At 42.3% G+C, this 18,912-nt stretch overlaps 1 protein-coding gene across 4 annotated transcripts in view; it reads left to right on the top strand.

Moving 5' to 3' along the window:
• NCKAP5 (NCK associated protein 5) overlaps positions 1-18,912 on the top strand; it is a 912,592-nt gene that overhangs the window by 121,065 nt on the left and 772,615 nt on the right. For 3 of the 4 annotated variants that reach the window (XM_072960866.1, XM_072960864.1, XM_072960865.1), the window contains exon 2: positions 8,456-8,585. The exons of the other annotated variant lie outside the window; for it this stretch is intronic. In XM_072960866.1, coding sequence (XP_072816967.1) covers positions 8,517-8,585 — 69 coding nt within the window. In that variant the 5' untranslated portion in view covers positions 8,456-8,516. The remainder of the gene's footprint in view (positions 1-8,455; positions 8,586-18,912) is intronic. 4 annotated transcript variants of the gene reach the window in all.

Genomic DNA, 18,912 nt, shown 5'->3' with positions numbered 1-18,912 from the left:
TAACTCATTAGCGTTAGCAGATGACATTGTGGAAATTCTTTTCCCTAGTCACTTATCGAAATAGTCTTCTAATCCACTGGGGTTATATGCACACTCTATTTATTTTTAAAAGTTATTTATCTGTTTCATTTCTACACTGGCTTTTCCCTTAAGAGTTTATGGGCAACGTGTAGACATTTCACATAATGAACTACAAGCCTTTCTTAAAGCGATAAATGGAGAAGGGGCCGAGGAGTGAATTAAAAAGTGGGGGAAATCTTTACAGAGAAAGACTGGGAGAGAAACAACAGATGGTTCCAGGAGAGCAGCTAGAGCTGAGATGCTTATCCTGGTCCAAGCCCCTGCCATTCTGTCTCTTGGTTTTTAGTTCATACACTGTAAAAATACAGCGATGGTTTGCATCTGGAAATTAGCTGGCGATACTTCAAATGACAATAAAGGCAAGTTTTCCGGGATTATCCCAACCAAAAGTGAATCTTTGCACTGAAACCATTCACTTATTCATTCACATTTTTTAACCTTACTTTCTACTATTGATACAAAAATCTTGCCTTCTTAGATTTATTTGAAGATATGTACTTGACATCTTCCTTCCTTCCTTAATTTTTCTTTCCTTTTTGTTCTTGCTCTCTTTCCTCCTCCTCCTCCTTTTCCACCTCTGCCCTCTCTCTTCCCTCTCCCCCTCCCCTCCCTTTCTTTTCCATTCCCTTTTCCTTCTTTCTTCTCTCTGTCTTTCTTTCTCTCTTCAAGGCCTGACATAGGGACAGGGACAAACAGACCTGGAATAAATAAATATTACTGAATTGTGAATGAAAGGAATTCTGCTGCGTTACTCCTAACAGTTATTGGAGATCTACTCCAGGATTTTAAAACAGGCATCATTTTAAACCGGAGAGCAATCTTGTTAAGATGACAGCTGTTATGATTATCTTAATTTTACCCACGACGAAATGGAGGCCAAGAGCTGTGAAAAATTGTCCAAGCTCACAGAAATTGCTCAAGGTCACAAAACCTTTTACTTAGAGAATTTGAACTCAGGACTGTCCTGGATGCTGCTACCCGAGATGATGATGACATGGGACAGTCAGAATTGATGCAGCTCAAGCAGTGATGAGGGAGTTTCTCTGCAGTTCTCCAGCAAACCCCTAGTTTCTATCACAAATAAGTAAATACTAGGTGGTAGAAAGAGTTAACATTGAATTGTGCATTTGAAAAGGGTGAATCTTATGGGATGTGATTTATATCTTGATTTTTTAAAGATTTAAATAACAGGGGTTGGAAATTACTGAACTTTGAACATTTTAGAGGTTCCAAGAGCTTTCCCTGTCCTTCGTTCCTAAGGACCTTAGTTCACATTAACATCGATTCTTTAAACTGTTCCTCTTTCCTGAAGCTGCATATTGAACCATGAACAAGATTTCCAGACTCAGATTTCACTGTATCCTTAGTTCCCTGTGTTGGAGGTGCCAGTTATCTGAGGAGGAGGCCATGGGACAGTGTTTCTTTGGAGTCTGTCCAGCATTTAAATCATCAACTATAAGTTACCGACTAGCTTCTAGGATGAGAAGTTTAATAAATAAGCTACAAGGCTGTACTGTATGACACAGGGACTATAGCCAATATTTGACAATAACTATAAATGGAGGATAATCTATAAAATATTTGAATCACTGTTATACACTTGAAACAAATATAATATTGTGAATCAACTAAACCTCAATAAAACAATTTGAAAAAACCAGTTTTAATCATTATGCAAAATTTGCCTCCACTTCAAAGAAAAAACCTGTTGTCACGTCCCTTAGAGAGAGTTTCCAGCCACCAATTTATCTGGCAAGGATGGGATACCACATTTGGGAAGTCTGTTAGCATTCAGTCTTCTTCTAAATCAACTTCAGGGTGCTGTTAAGATTTAAATAGACATCTTATGGTTGAAAGTCACATAATCTGGGTTTTTTTTTTATACTTAATGTGTAGAACAGAGACAGCAGTCTTCTGTTTAGTCAAAGTGCACAAGCCTACACACACATGCACTCACACACGTACAATGCACATGTGCACATACACCCTTAGCCGTATAACTCCTGAATGGATGTGTAAATAGCAGAAAGTTAATTAAGCCGATACATCTTCCAAAAGGAAACTGTTGTGTGTGTGTGTTTATAAGGAAAACCGATTGCTTTCCTTTGTGTAGACTTAATCAGGATCAAAAGATTTCAGTACAAGGTTGACAGGAGTTTCAAATCTTCTGTTTGGTAGCTATACGCAAATCTTACGGATTCGTAACTTCTTTTCCCTCCTGCTGCTTGCACTTGGACTGAGAGCAAGGTGCTTGTGGAGAACAGTGGGGAGAAAGGAGTGAGCAGGTTTGGGAGCAATTGCGTCAAGCTTTTCTAGTCTTGTCCTTGATACAGGAGGTTCTTTCCCTCCTTTTCTAAGTAATAGCCTCACCTGGAGTTTCTAAGATATTTGCACATTAATTTGGAATCTATATTTGATATTTCTGTCTTGAGTCAACATTATTTCCTCCACAAAGCAAAAGACCAGTTTAAGTAGGATGATTAGCAAACCTGAGAGAGTGGGGATGGGGGAAAAGTGTGGATCCAAATTGTTTGTATTTAATGTTTCTCATCTTCAGGGTCCAGGCTTGCAAATTAAAAATCGCTTGTTGCACTGGCTAAAGAAAGGCAATTATTGCTGCCAGCAACTGTGCGTCCCTCAGCCCTTGAGAAAGGAAAGGAGATCAGAAAGGGCAGTACCTTCTCCCTCTCAAACCCATGCTTCACTGGCTGTGTGTTGGAGTCATTCAGGGATCTTAAAAGGATAATGAATGGGTCCCACCCTTGGCAATCCAATCATGATTCATGCGGCCTGGGGATGCACTTTGGTGACTCCCCAGGTGACTCTAATATGCAGCAAAGTTTGAAAATCACTGCTTTAACCAGCAGTTGCCACCCTGGCTGCTGTCCCCATGCTCAGGTACTGGTGCCCGTGCACCTAGACATTTCACAGGTCTGGGTTGTGGTCTGGGCATTGGTATGTTTTACAGACTCCCCAAGGGATTCTAAGGAGCAAGCAAGGAGCAAGCAAGATAGGGACACAGCTGGATTACGGTATTTTATTAAGTCCAGGAAGGACCCAAGCAGTAATGTTTAGGTTGACAATAGTTTTAAAATCATGATAAAATGTTTTCTTTGAGACTTGGATGTGTCATTGTATTTGTCTAAGAAAGTAATTTCAGTGTTACAAATGTGCGTAGCATTTCTTTGCTTTAGCGATGTTACATTGCCACCCTGCTCTTTATGTGTTCATGAAGACAGCTGTACATGTCCATGCACTCAGTGATTCATGCAGACAAGAAAAGCTCATCGAGTGTCTGCCATGTTGCTATACATCAGGCATTATACTACCGAGGAAAACGTCAAATATAAAATACCGTTCCTGCTCTCCAGGAGCAAAATGCCTAGTCGAATTTTTAATTCCATGCTGATATTTCAGAAGGCTCACATGAAGGAAGCCAGGAATTGCACAAAGAAGGCTGGCTGCCTGTCCAGTGGTATCTCTATGGTGTGCGTATCAATCACAGTCAACCCTGAAAAAGAGAAACTACTCTAGATATTTCAAGCAGAGAGGGATTTAATGCAAGGAATTGGTTATGAAGCTTTTTAGAAGGTCTGGAGGAGCGAAAGATATCCAGTGGTGGTACTTGAAGACTGGGAAGCAGCTATTGCCCTTTCTTAGGATGAGTGGTTGGAGGAATCACAGAACTTCCTGGAGCCTGTAGTCCCCTGCTCTTGATCCTGCAGGTCTAGGGCTAGAAGCAGAATGCCTTCTCCCTTCCTGTTACGTTCTGATCTCGCTCTGCCTCCTATTGGCAGAATCCAGCCTGATCCACTGACTAAGAAGTCTCAATAACGTAGTTTTTACCTCTAGGCCTGTGATACGGAGAAGTTGTAGCAGGGCAGGCAGGGGTGGGTGGTGGTGGTAGAGGAATCCAACAGTCAAATAACCAGCAAGGAGGGATGGAGTCTGGGAGTAGCCACTGACACAGGGAGTTTTTGCTCAGTTTTTTAAGACTCAGAAATTTGATTTTATTTGATCACTGAGATGTGATCAGGCTTTGAAATCTGACTGAAACTAACTCTTACAAACAGAAATGTTATTCTCCCAAAATTCATATGTTGAAGCCCTAACCCCAAATGTGACTATATTTGGAGAATAGGGCCTTTTAGGATATAATTAAATTTCAATGAAGTATTTAGAGTAGGGAGTCTCGTTCAATCAGACTGGTGTCCTTATAAGAAAAGGAAGAGATACCAGAAGCATGTGTGCAAAGGAAAAGGCCATGTGTGGATACACAGAGAAGGCAGCCAAATGCAAGTTAAGAAGAGGTGCCTCACCAGAAACCAACCAACCATGCCAGTACCTTGATCTTGAACTTCCAGCCTCCAGAACAATAAGAAAAGAAATTTCTGTCGTTTGAGCCACCTAGTCTAAAGTATTATTCTGTTATGGCCACACAAACTAATATACTAAGCAAATACGTAAATGATGAATATAAACAGTCAGATGCCAAATTGGAAATTTGTACTAAAAATGCAACTTTCCAAAAGATTGCCTACTTACGTTTGCTGATCTGCACATTCTTCTTCTGTAAATAAAACTACATGGGAATCAAATACAATCAGAAGGCTGCTTGATGATGGTGGTCTCTGAGCAAGGGAGTTTGGTGGATGATGTGAATGGCGAGTGTCATATCAGAGTGTCTTTGGGATCTGACATACTCATTTTCCCTCTAGACCCGCGGCGCTTGCAGGGTTTATGTACGTGAGGACATGTGCTTTCCCCACAGCCCCGGCAGCGGGGAGTATCAGCCTTCCTGACTTTGCCTTTGTGTGCCCCTCTTCTTTCCATATTGACTCGTCCTGCCTGCCATTTTTTTTTTCCTTTTGGATGGCCTTGCTTTGCTCCTCTTGGATAACTTACTTCGATCCTGTCCATGATTGTTTTATGGTTTAATTCACACATTTTCAAGGTCTTGAAGTTGGAGGTAGTACATGCACTTAGGCTGGTAACTGGCCAGGGTGCATTGCTGCAGCTGCACTGCTTGTTTTCATTGACTGTGTCCTTCCGATTGGTCAGTATCTGTGGCATATCAGTTGCTAAGAGTTTTTGAATGTCAATCTCTGCCTGTAATAATTAGCATCATATAGTATGAAAAGAAATTGACCAGATAAAGCTGTTCAGTCAGCCTTCTACATAGCAGACTAGACTGAGAACTGTCAAAAACATCTCTGTTTCTCAAAACAACAGCCTCGCTAAGCCTATTATGCACCATGAAATCCAGTCTCTAGAGCTGCTGCTTAATGAGTTTAATCATATTTACCAGAAGGGATAATCAGTATATCTAACATTGAAAGCTTGCCTACTGTGTGTGATCTTTAAGTGGATCATCACATTAATCATCACAACAACCCTACTATGAAGAAGGTCCTATTGTTAATATCCTTTCATAGATGAATCAGCTGAAGCTTAAATAGGTTAAATAATTTGTTTACCATAATCAGCGAGTAAGATGCAGAGAATCAACCCTAAGATTTAACCACTGTGTTTAGAACAAATGAGTGACCTTGGCCTCCAAGACCGTGCATGATCTAGGTGTCGCTTATATCTCAGAACTTTCCCCACACACTCTCTCCCTAGCTCTTTGTTCCTAAGAAACTGATCCCCTGTTCAGGGGCACACAAACCTCTTTTCCAGCTCCTTCCCAGTTGAAAGACTGGTCCCTCTACCTATAATGCTCTTTACCCATGTTTTTACATGGCTGTCTCCTACCCTTACCATTCTAGCTTTAATTTTCTCCCCTTCCACATACTTGACCCTCTGTTACACCAACTGGGGGTTGTTCCTTTGTAGCAACTACGTATCACATTTTGGAGTGGTTTGCTTGTTTATGCTCTATATCCTACCACAGAATATAATTTCCACAAAGGCAGGGACTTGGTCTCATTCATATGTGACTTTGTCACCAACACCAAAGTACTAAGTCCTCCCTTCATTAGGCACTTAATAAATATGTGCTAAATGCCAAAGTATTATTGACTGTGACTTACCCAACCTTAAGGCTCTTTGGAACAAGACTTAGGAGGGCATGTTTTTTGATGGAGGGGAAGTCTCAGGGCCTGAGTTGTCTCGGTAGCTGGATTCATCATTACACAAAGTATTCTGAGCTGCCAGTGCCTACAGTCACTGAGATGCTGAGGGGGCTGCAAAGTGGGTGGGAACAGCTGAAACCAGGTAAGATAAGCTCCCTCAAACAAATCTCAGTTGACTAATGGTTTTACCTAATGTATCGTCGTAGAACTAATTTTGTTCTGAAAAATTTTACCGATAAGCAAATATTCAGAACTTACTGTATGTAAAGAACTGTCTCAGGTGATGATAGTGATTAATAAGGAAAGTCCCTCAGGACTTCTTTGAAACTTGGGAGCAAAAGGAATGAATCATTGCCAAATAGAGTGACTAAGAAGGTCTTGTGAAGAGGGTGGGACTTGAGCCAGGCACCAGGGCAAAGGGAGGATTAGACCAGATGGAGGTGAAAAGTATGATCAAACGCGTGGTCTCAGGAATGTGCTTAGCGTGTGAGGGGGATGGTAAAACACTGGTTGGCAGGAAGTAGACGAACATGATGTTGCAAAAATTGGATTTTATCCTGAATTCAGAATGGACTAGGAGTCTCTGAGTGAACCAGTAATGAATTAAAATGAGTATTCCTGAAGGTGAGAGATGGAATGACTAAGATGGAGGAGGGTCCCTACACTGGAAAAGAAGCCCAGAAGTTTCCTTCAATTGACTGTAACTTGGGCAGACCCTGCCTGGGGTACAGCTGTCTCAACCCGCTTCCTGGCGGAGGAAACCAAGAGAAGGCGGCTACATACTGTGTGTGGGCTGTGAGGTCAACTCTGTTGCATCCTCATTAAATTTGGAGCAATTGAGATAATTCTAAAAAATATTCTTCTCAATTTTATTAGAAATTGGTATAGTATTTTATTAAGTTCACCTCTTCTATATCAGCAGTACAATGGCTGATATAAAATGTGTTTTGTGCTGATTATGAGCAATTTTTGTACCTCACAGTACCTTCTGAATCATCAAAGACATATTAAATTATGTTGACTTGTATTTAAGGTTAACTGGTTTTTAATGTAATCTGTGCATAATTATAACTTACATGTGAGCTGTAATTTATTGCCTTTAAACCATTTCACGTACATAATTTCATTGCCATTGTTATGTTTTTGCTGTTGAGAAAGATGAGCTTCAGAGAGCCTAAATGACTTGTCCCAGGTCACTTGGCTAGTGGATAGGAAAGCCTGGGTTCAAACCTATTTCTTTTTTTTTTTTCCTTCCTTTTTAAAAATTGAAGTATAGTCAGTTTTCAATGTTGTGTCAATTTCTGATGTAAAGCATAATATTTCAGTCATACATATACACACATATATTCATTTTCATATTCTTTTTCATTATAGGTTACTACAAGATATTGAACATAGTTCCCTGTGCTAAACCAATTTTTTTTTTATTTCAAGTGTTTTACATCTTGGTGAAAACTAAGCCAGTGCTTAATACATGTGATACATCCATACTAACCAGAATACTGAATTATTCTAGATCATTCTAGAATAAGCAATCTCAATGGAGTGCAGGGATTAATTCTATCTGATTTTTTTTTCCCAGAGTGGGGAAGGTAATTAGGTTAATTAGTTAGTTAATTAATTAATTAATTAATTTAATGGAGGTACTGGTGATTGAACCCAGGACTTCATGCATGCTAAGCATGCACTCTACCACTGAGCTATACCCTCCTCCTCTACTCTCTGATTTGATGACATGCAGTGGGGGCTCCAATGTTCATTGACAATAATGATGTCATCACCATTTATCAACCTGTCCCAAAGGCAAGGCATCTTATCAGATTCCTCAAATATGTTTAAATGAAGTATTTTTTAAGTTAAATATTGACAGTAACATACATATGTCAGTTTCCCTGCATTGGGTCTCGGACTCAGCAGCTCTTGGATATGGAGCGTGGCTCTGCCGGTTTGATCTCATGGAATTTGCAGACAGCATTATGTGCACAGTAACAGAATGATCCTGCCGGATGGAGAGAGGTCGGGTGTGAAGCAATCGTGGCATGAAATGGACTGTTTGCTTTTTTCCGCAGTCTGCTGATTCGACCTGCAAACCCATTCCCCAACTCCATTACAAAACATGTGAAAACACAGGGGCCTCCATAAAGGCGACTCTGATATTGGCAACTGGTTGGGTTAAGAGAGCCCAGTTCTCAGCTTATGATTTGGGTATTTTGGGCTTCGATCCTTGTTCCTGGTTAGAAAGTTAAAAACAAGGGTCTAAACACTGTTCGCTCAGTAAAACACATGTTCGCTTTTTGCAGTGACCCTGGAAACAGAAGGGGAATTCTTATAAATCACAAAGGAAAATAAATAACTTCACCCATGGAGGGAAAGAGACAGCTTGAGAAAAGAGACTTTGGAAAAAGGCTGTCTCTAGATAGCAGTCTTGTGGTAAGTACTAAATATTCATTTACCCCTCTATATGTTTTGGCTTAAAATGCATTATTCTTTGACTGTTACTTCCTGAACCTGGTCCTGTGCTTTTGAAACCTTGATTCCAGTTACCCCATTAGCAATATCCCCAGGGATTTTATTTCACTTATTTTTCACAAAGTCAAAAGCCAGCAAATTATTGGAATGTTTGTATAGCGTCTTAATAGGCAAATGCCATAATCTGTCAACATTATATATAATTACATTAATTCCAGCTGAAGTAGATTTTAACCTATACAAAAACACTACTGTACAGCTGATGCCAAGTGCCAAGCCTATATATAGTGTTCCATCACCTATTTATCTTCACTTTGGGAGTAAGTTGAACAAGAATTCAGTAGAGTTTCAAATACTGAAGAGTGAAGAAAATCTCTGAGATCTTCCTAGGTATGTAAAATATGTTCAATGATCCATAAACTCTTTGTAAAAGTTTTAATGTCTCTTTTCATTAAACAACTTGGTTGGGTTTGCATTCGCATATGAGTACCTGGTCAGTCAAAGGAGATGGCCTAAGTCACTGATTTCTGAAGGTTGGCCATTCTTTCACAGTCTCTGAGCTCAGATGTGTGGGTCACCTATTCAGTGATGCATGTGAGCTGAGCCAGACATCAAGTGAAGCAAGGGACTCCTTTCTCTTTTGGTCATCTACTGAAATAGACATGTAGCTTAGTTCCTTCTTTTGCGTGTTGTTTTGGGACATGTGTTATTCATTTGTGTACGCCCCACGCCTGGCTCAGAGTTGGAGTCAGAAGAGGTGTCCGATACAATATCTGTGGAATCGATTTATCAGTAGTCCTCTTCCAACTCTGCTGCTGTAGGTCTGGCTTTGTCAGTGTCTAGATTAGCTATTCACCCCAAGACTGCTGAGGCTTCACATCACAGACTGTTCCTAAATGTGAGTTTCTGGGAACTGAGGAAATAATTACATTGAAGTTCTGTGTCTAGTTCTTCACTTATTTTTAGAGTCAACTTCCGTGTCTCTGGGCTGTGCACAGAGCAACATACCTTCAGAGGCTAAGAACTCTTACAGAATTTTAAATACTTCTCCCAGCAGAAGGATCGTCTTCTCATCTCTGAGGTCTTTCTATCTCCAGGTTGAGTGTGGTGACAATAGTACGTGTGTGCACATGTACACGTGTGTGTGTGTGTTTGTGTGTCATGTGTCTATACCCTTTGCAATTTCTGGGGAAATTTAGAATAAAAAGATAATTTCTTAGCCTCTCCTTTTTTTCTTTGCCAGAGAAAATACTTCTTACATAGCAACCTGCCAGTAGGGTCTGTCTTATGCATAGCCGGGGACAAGGATGCTCGTGTTATGAGAGGAACAGCACAAGATGGATTCCCTTAACTCAAAAGTGCCATCCTTGCCGATTAATTCCTAGAGCCCTCAATTCTGCCTTACGTCCCGGAGAAGATGCAAAGACCCTAGAAAAACAAGCGTGCTCCGCTGTTGTCTTTCAACCATTCGCAGTAGTCCTCATTAATAAAAGGTCTTGCATCATCCCCAGATGTCAGCCAGTTGAGCAGAATTTTGATGAGGGAGTTGGTAAACAAAAGGATGCAGAGCACAGAGTGCTGGCCTGCAGGGTTGGGCTGGGGCAGGTGGGGGACGGGAGGTGGATTATCCCCAGGGCATTGGGCACCTGAAAATTAGAGAAATTTCAGTGGAATTCTTGCCTGCATTTAAATTCGCCTCAGGGACAGATTTGACTGTGAGCATCAATCAAAGCCCATCCTATTACCTGTGCTAGCTGAAAACCCTAGACCAAGCTTGCTGGTCCCCAGTGACATGTCCCCTGAGTCTTGTGGGGGCTTTGAATCTATTTCTTGACTTACAGCTTCAAAGAACATTGTAAAAATGAGAACGTGTTGCTTGATACCACCTGTGAAACATCATCCCGTTAAATCTCTCTAAATGATGCTTAGGAGAGCTTTTACACTAGTAAAATGTCGTCCTTATGTCCTAGAGGCACATTGCGTGTGACATCAGCACATGCATATTGGGAAAATCCTGAAAAAGAATGTGCTCTCCTATGACTATGTCCCAGTGTATGGGGATGCTTAATGCTGTTCATCAGTCTACGACTTTGGCCCTGTGCCTATGATTTCGCCCTCTGATTTACTGTTACATTCTTTCCTCATATAAGATGCTGCCACTGGGACAATGACAGCAAGATTTGTGTTGAGACCCAGTGAAAGGCCCTTGCGTAAATTTTACTACGATTGTCAGAAAGAGAGATAGGGGATGAGATCAAAGTCAACTGGCCCCTAAAGGACTTGAACCCAAGACCTTGCCCTCCTCTTTGGCTCCATGCTGAAAACACACAAATAACTAGACAAGAAGCACACAGGGCTAATTCTCCATCAAGGTTGCTGTGAAATACAAGGGAAAAAAAAAAAAAAAGAGAAACACTTGACATCATATTACACACTCTTCATTCCCAAGGCATAATTATTTTACTTAATTGTATTCTATTCTGTATTATTTTAATACGGTAGATTGCTAAATTGGGAGTGGATTATCTGGTCCCCTCACTTTGCAGAAAAAATTGATAATAATCAGCAAGGTTAAACGCTTTTCCTGAGGTTGCACAACTAGGGTATAACCAAGAGTAGAAGTGAGGTTTCCTACCTGTCACTTCGGGTCCTTGTCTTTCATTCTGTAATAACCCAGTAAGAAAAGAGCCTTTGGAAAACTGAACAGAGGAAAGAGAAATACACTAAACTCTGAAGTCTTGAAATTCCACCACTGTAATGATTATGACCTGTATTTTGGAGAGTTAGAAGGCCCAGAGGTAATTTCCACTTTCAGATTTTACAGGAAAAAAAATTCCTTAGCATGTGCTGCAAGAATAAGGTACTATTAACTTCATTACATTTTTTTTCATTTTACATAATCAAATCATGAAGTGTTGAGTAGAAATTATAGCTCCCTCGCAACAGGTTTTAAAATTTTTATGCTGGAGAAACCACAGAATGAAAAAAACAAAAACAAAAACAAAACCAAAAAAACCTCACAGTCCAAATCCTGGAAAAAAAAAAAGCTCCAAATGGAAGATGTGAGTTTGTGGTCCTTAGTTACAGGACCTTGGTTACACATGCTTTTGGGACGTGACTCAGGGGAGAGTTGGAGTATGTGTGTGTATGTGTGAGTGCGTGTGTGTGTGTGTGTGTATACCCTGGTAATGCTACAGTATTCCTTGATGTTGATGATTTTACTTGATAAGTCACCCTTTTAAAGAAGAAAGTGATAGGTTAAGTGCAACTGAAATGAAAAATATGGTTCAATGTAGGGAGTAAAGACCCCAAGAGAAAGACCAGCGACTTCACGTTTGCTTCCCTCAGCAGGAGCGGGCCAAGTAGCCGCGTCTTCACGGCAAGTATCGTCTTCTGTCTGATAACAATAAACATCACCCCAGAAATCGAGGCCTCTTCTTGACCCAGGGCTGTTCAGCCCACCCCAGGATGCTTTTTGATCAGAATAAAATCAGCATCTCACACTGTGCTTTTCTATTTGCAAGAATCATTCCCAAGCTGTGTGTCTGAGTATTTGGCACTTGTGGCTGCGATAGCATTTAGCGGACGAGAAGGCTGATGGCTGAATTATCTTTTGTACTGGCTCGCGTTTCAGAGCACAGATTCTCTTTTAATTTGGGGGAAAAGTACTTTTTGCTTTTAAGCACAGAGAGGAGTAACAGCTTCTCTTATGAATGATGAATTCCTGGTGGTCCCCTCAATCGTTTCTCCCTCATGCAAAGGGAGACACAGGGATGGTCATACTGGCTCCTCAGATGTGACAGCAGTGCAATTTTGATAGACTCGTGGAGGCATGAAAGGCCCCACACAGGTCCTTCAATTCATCCTTCAGCCTCTTGATGGTTGGCATCCAAATCTTTAGAGTCATTAGGCCTTGTCGAGGCTCCTGTTAACTGTATCGGTCCACAAGCATCATGGAAACCCTGCTTTACATTTGAGACATTTTAGGAGTTATCAGATGTGCTGGATAGTTGCTACTCTCCCCTCCAGATCCCCTCCATCCTTCTCTACCTGGCTATGCACCCCGGGAGGATGTACCACATGGACCTTGTCAAAAAAATCCCTGGTATTCTGGCAAGTCGTTGATGGGATGACCTAGCAGGACATCAGAGGTTGGGAGAAGAGAAAGGTTGTGATGATTGTTTTCCTGCTCAGCTCATGGACCACAGTGACGGGCTACTCTGCCTAAGGCCCCAGTGCGGGGCAACCCTCTCCCACCACTCTAGCCGCAGGTCTAACCACAAGGTTCTGTGTTCTGGTACCTTCTCTCTCCCCATGGCCCCTGCAGGCTTTTGGTAGTAATGACTCCTAGGTGTTGCCAGCCCATCTCCTGTTGCTTTGGCTTTAGGTCTGCTCCCACTTTAATAAATAGATTCTTTACCAAAATCTCCTCAGTCAGATGGTTTGAGTGTCATCTTTCCTGCAGGGTGCCCCTGACTGGATACAAGGAAATACTCCTTCTCAAAGGGTTTGTAGTTCATTTGTAGACTCTGACCTAATAAGCAGCAAAAATAACATAACATGGAAAAGGTAAACGGGCATGATGCCGACAGGGATAAGAGTAGAGACTGTTCTGGAAGGACATAAGGAGGCACCATGGAAAAGCTGTCGTTAGATCTGTGCTTTGAAACAATGGAGAGATTTTGGTGGGTGAAGATTTGGAAGAGACAGAAAAGTCAATCCAAGGATCTTGTCCTCTGCCCTTCGTGACAGCTCATTTCATGGTTGAATTGCTTTTTCCTGGGAAAATTTCTTCCTCATATCAAATTGTGATTGTTAATTTTATATGTCAACATGTTTGGGCGAAGGGATGCCCAGATAGTTGGCCAAACCTTATTTCTGGGTGTGTCTGTGAGGGTGTGTCCGGAAGAGATAGCATTTGCATTGGTAGAAGGAATAAAGAAGACTGCCTTAACCAGAGTGGGTGGGTACCCACCTGATATGCTGAGGGCCTGAAAAGAACAGAAAGGCAGAGGATATGTGAATTTGCTCTCTGCACAAGCCAGCATATCCGTCTTCTGTCCTCGGACATGGGTCCTCCTGGTTCTCCGGCCCTTAGACTCAGACTGGGACTCATATCATTGGCTCCCTGCTTCTCAGGCCTTGGGGTTTGGAGTCAGCTACACGAGCAGCTTTCCGGGGCCTCCAGCTCATAGCAATGGGACTTCTCAGCCTTCGTAATCATGTGTGCGATCTCTTATCATAAATCTCTGTATTTACACACGTACACACACACAGAAACAGAACTGTAAACTGACTAATACACACATTTGAATCTCCACTCTTTTATCTCCAGTTATTTCTCCCCATTTAGTGATTGGAAGTTATTCCAAAGCAGAGGTCAGCAAACTCTGTAAAAGGCCAGAGATTGAGGAGTTGATGTTTTGCCGGCCCAAATGAGCAGTCATAGGCACTCCCTCCCACTGTGGTGGCGGGCAAGCCGCCCAGACAAGACATGGTAAGTGGCGGGGGCTCATGTGCCAGCAAAACTTTATCTACAAAGACAGGCAGCAGGCTGTATTCTACAGGCTCTCTGAACACATTAGAGAAATGGGGAACTTGAAAGCCCTGGTTTGCTTTCCCTGAGTGCTGACTTTCTGAGTAGTGACTTGTGTGTACCCTCAGGATGGCTGAAACAGCAAGGCAGTCAAAGGGGTGGGTTTGGGCTGTTAAGCAAAGATGCAGGTGCTCAAATGGAAAGAAGTTGAGCAAAGGGAAATGTTCTAGAAACTTCAGACTCACAGAGACTTTTTCCTAAGCACAAAATAGGGACACGGTTAGTGTTGCTCAGCGTAGCCGCTGGATTGCGAATACGAAGGAAAAAACTGCATCTTGTAATGCTCAGCATTTCTGTAGCTTTCTCTACTGTCTTGGTGCTGCCACCTCTCACTGGAAGGATACTGTGCAGAAGCTACCAGGTTGCTGGAGATTTCTAGCTACTCAAATCCCAGCTACCCTTGACCTCTTCTACTAATGGAAGCATACATAAACTATGGTTTACTCAGTGCCTGTGACCACTGGGCAAAGGCCAAGTTGTCCTCTGGGAAGCCTGACCTTTGTTCTCTGGGATCAAAATCCCTTGAGATTTCCCAGGTAAACATGAAGTGGAGCAGGGTCAAGGAATGAGAGGGAGCTTTTTATTCTCCGACTGCTTCATTCCCGGTAAAAGGGCGGTTCTCCTAATCATCTTCTAGGTGTCCTGGGAAGAACAGGCCGGGCAGGTGAAGGAAGGTGTGGTGATGTCTGAGGATCCAGCCAAGGCCTTTTTTAGGAAAAAGCAGCACTGGAGAACAGATTAGCTTTGGTCTGGGCTAGTAACCTTTCTAAAGTGGTATGCTGCATCTTTAACTGTTCCCCTTGAAAGTAGGCAGTGGTAGAACTTAAAGGATGTGTCAGATCTTTGCCCAGTGAATCTACCCACCAGCCTAGCTGAGCCCATCATGACAGGTCAAGAGAATGCTGGAGAAATGTCCTGTCCAGCTACCCTCCAGCAGCACAGATCCCTGGGAACTATGGATAGATTTGGGGCAGATGGGTCGGGAGAAGGCAGGAGAGGCTTGATCAGGTGGGCACAGCCCATGATACCAGGTTGCTAAGAGTTTTAAAGTGGCTCCAGACAAGCAGAAAGAGATCAGAACCCAATAAGAACCGTACTGGGAGGGAGGTTAAAGATTTGAGCAGCATTACTCCTGAGAACAGTGTCTGAATGGAGGACAGGACAGAGGAGCAGACGTAGAATATGTCCAAGTGGTGGACTTAGGGTATGTCAGCCGTGGGGGCTGGTTGAGTCTAACATGGAGGCCACTTTAGCCGACATCTCAGCAAGTTCAGACAGAGAATCATGCATCGAGTCTCCACCAGACTGGCTTCCTCCTCTTAGTAATAATAGAGGTAGTTCATTGAGGCTTACTCTGTGCTAGCTCAGTGCTTTAGATGGAAACTGTCATTTAATATGCATGACAACCCTTGGAGGTAGGAACTCTAATTATTCCTATTTTTCAAATAAGGAGTCTGAAGCTTAATGAGCTAATCAGCTCCCTCAAGGCTATAGGACGGCAAAAGGAAATAGAGTGAGTGATAGCTTTGGGATTTCAACTCAGGTCTGACTACCTCGAGACTACGCTGTGCTGTATAGCTTGGGAGCAAAAAATGGTTTTCTGCCAGTGACTGTGAGCTCCTCACATGGAACTTTCCTACCTTAAAGGGCTCCAGCCTCACTTTAGCACATCTGTTGTATCTCTGCCTCCTGATGCGGAGAGGCTAGGCCTGATTTTGGTAAAAGAGTTGTCAAAGGGGCAGAGGTGGGGAGGCAACTGTAAGCATTTTTCTGAGGAGTGAATCCATAGGTATAACCAGATTCTCAAAGGTATCTGACTCAAGAATGGTCAGGTAGCTCCATCTACCATTTGTCTAGTAAGTCCAGGCTGTAGTACCTGCACACAGATGGCTTCCTTTGCTCGGGTCACAGAGCAGCATTTCAGCAGCACCTGACTCTGTCACCTGTGCTCAGTTGCTACAGGGAGTGCCATCTGCCTGCCTTGGAGGTAGCTCTGTGCATACTGAGGAATAAAGAATGTACCTGTTGAAACTTGATCTAGGCCTAATTTCTGATCTTATGCTTTTTCAGATTAACCAGGTCTTGGGACCAACTTCTGTCAAGATTAAAATTATATATATATATATATATATATATATATATATTTTAAATATTTATCATTTATCTGCAATATTTTTAGCCATATGAGGACAGATTGTGATGTGCCTGTGTACAAGGCAGAATTATTGACTAGAATTGGAGTAGAGTAGGGAGGAACTGATGAATGATGGGGTACATCCAAAATATAGCTGTCCCCCTGTATGCAACAGAGTTTATCACTTGAGTGATGATCTTACCAAATGACTGCACCTTCTTTTGACTGGACCACTGACTGATGGAGATGGGAAAGGAGCCAGCATCATTTCCCATGAGGAGATTCCCAAAAGATGTCACTTGTTTGCCTGCCCTTTGCAATTGGTGCTCCCTCCTCTGATGTTATCCAAAGAAGGGTCTGTCTTCATTATGGAAATGGCTCTCCCTGAATGATTCTTCTCTCCCTTCTTCTTTCCTTTCTCTCATCATTGAAAAGCAGGCAGACTGCCATCGTAATAGTATCTTCCAGACTTCATATTAAAATGCCCCTTCCTGAGTTGCTGTAATACTCACTTTTGGTCTTTTTCTCTGCACTTACCTCTTGGGCCTATGCCTGTCTACTCTAGATCAGAGTGTCCCGACCAAGGCACTACCGGCATTTTGGACCACATATTTCTCTGTCGTGAGGGCATTCCTATGCATTGTAGGATGTTTAACAGCATCCCTGGCCTCCACCTACTGGATGCCAATAGCATCCCTCCTTCAGTTGTGACAGCCAAAGCTGTCTCCAGACATGGCTGAATGTCCCCTGGCGAGCACAGTCAGCACTGACTGAACTGAACTGTAAGCTACTTGAGGACACGAGCCTTGTCATATTCACATTCACATCCCTGAAACATCACATCGTAGGAAACATTCTGTGAAATAAATGAATGAGTGAGAGGATGTACCAATGAATAGCTGTTCAAGGGCAAATAGCCACTAGCGGGAGACATTGGATATGGGGGAAGATGGAACTACCTGGAGAAGGCACTGAGTGCTGAGTGGTTGGAGAGGTCGGAAAGGTAGATGACCCCTTACTTTTCTGTTTTGCCCAAAGATGAGCCTAATGTGTGTGTAAAGATTTATTTTTTTATACATCAGAGATTTTTAATATGATATCTAGACCCTCTTTAGTCCCCAGGTATTGATAGGGCAAATTTATGAAAAGATTGCAGAGGTTTTAATTTCTCTGAAATACATTGTATTCAATTTGGTGTGTATGCATATGTGCATTTTTCTGAGGAGTAAGTCCATAGGTATAATCAGATGCTTAAAGGCATCTGACTCAAGAATGGTTGAGTAGCTCTACCTGCCATTCATCCAGTAAGTCCAGCCTGTAGCACCTGCACACAGATGGCTTCTCTTGCTCAGGTCACAGAGCAGGATCTCAGCCACACCTGACTGTCACCTGTGCTTACCTGCCGCAGGGAGTGCCGACTGCCTGCCTCAGAGGTAGCTCTGTGCATATGTAGCATCTCAGAGATCACTAAATCAAAATAGGAACTGGGAATGTTTTGAAAACCCTTTGCAAGTGCTTTGTATGGAGAGATGATGAAATGATACTGCTTCTATTGTAGAAATAAGTATAAATGGAGCAGAGATGTTCGCTCCACATGTTATATGTTTTCTTAGAGCTCAGAGGTCTGCTTGTCATTCTCCCAGTGTCTCACCATTTTTCAACAATGGGAGTCATCAGATCATACAAGTTTCCATGGCAACCGAGTTTTCTACACCATCCTCTGGCAGCCTAAGATTGTTCCCGCGGCAGACTCTCTAGTGCTTTGTCCATCACAAGGGGTAGAGCTTTCATCGATCTCTTTAGAAGCAGGTCCTCAAACCCAAAAATGTAGCTGGGTATTCTCTCTGATAGGTATTTGCTTTTCTTTCTAACTGATGCACAAGGGAATTAAGCACCTACTAGGTCTGAAGCACTGTGAAGCCAGTGCTGAGAAAGGCAAAGCATGAGTTCTGCTTTACAAAGCTTTAAAGATTCTAATCACATTTACGAAAATCATAATAATATCAGGAGGCATACAACAGTGAAAGCAACAAGAGTGATGGGATTTAGAAAGAAGAAGTTGCTCTCTGGCTGTATTGACCAGGGTGGGCTTCCCCAAGGAGGAGAGCTTTCATGTCCCCCTTTAGGAAATTGGTCCAGATTAATCTATGGTGTCTCTCAGTTCCTGGAAGCAGAAATTTAAGAGAGCCACAATGTCTTAAAAGAACAGACTATGGCTCCAAGGTGCCTGGCTTATACTTGAGGAATTGCTGAGACCCTAAGAAAGCTCTATTGTGAGCCTGAATTATCGTCTTAACTTTCCTCTTTCCCCCTCTTGCCACCCCTCCCCACCCTTCTATTAATATTCACTTACCCACACATCCTGGTGCCAGGCAAAATGTACCTCACAGATAAATCACTTTTATTTTCCTTTCTTCTCCTTCATTTATCAGTGTCTGTTATACCAACTGTATATATATTAGCTGCGTTTCAGCAGCTTAACTGTCTGACACTAATTTACCACCCTGCACTATAGTTCATTATTATCAATTAATATTTATTAAGCATTCCTGGGGTTC

This window comes from Vicugna pacos, chromosome 5 (assembly GCF_048564905.1).
Source record: "Vicugna pacos chromosome 5, VicPac4, whole genome shotgun sequence".
Lineage (NCBI taxonomy): Eukaryota > Metazoa > Chordata > Mammalia > Artiodactyla > Camelidae > Vicugna > Vicugna pacos.
Note: the sequence above shows the minus strand (reverse complement) of the source record. Positions and strands in the feature narration are given on the sequence as shown.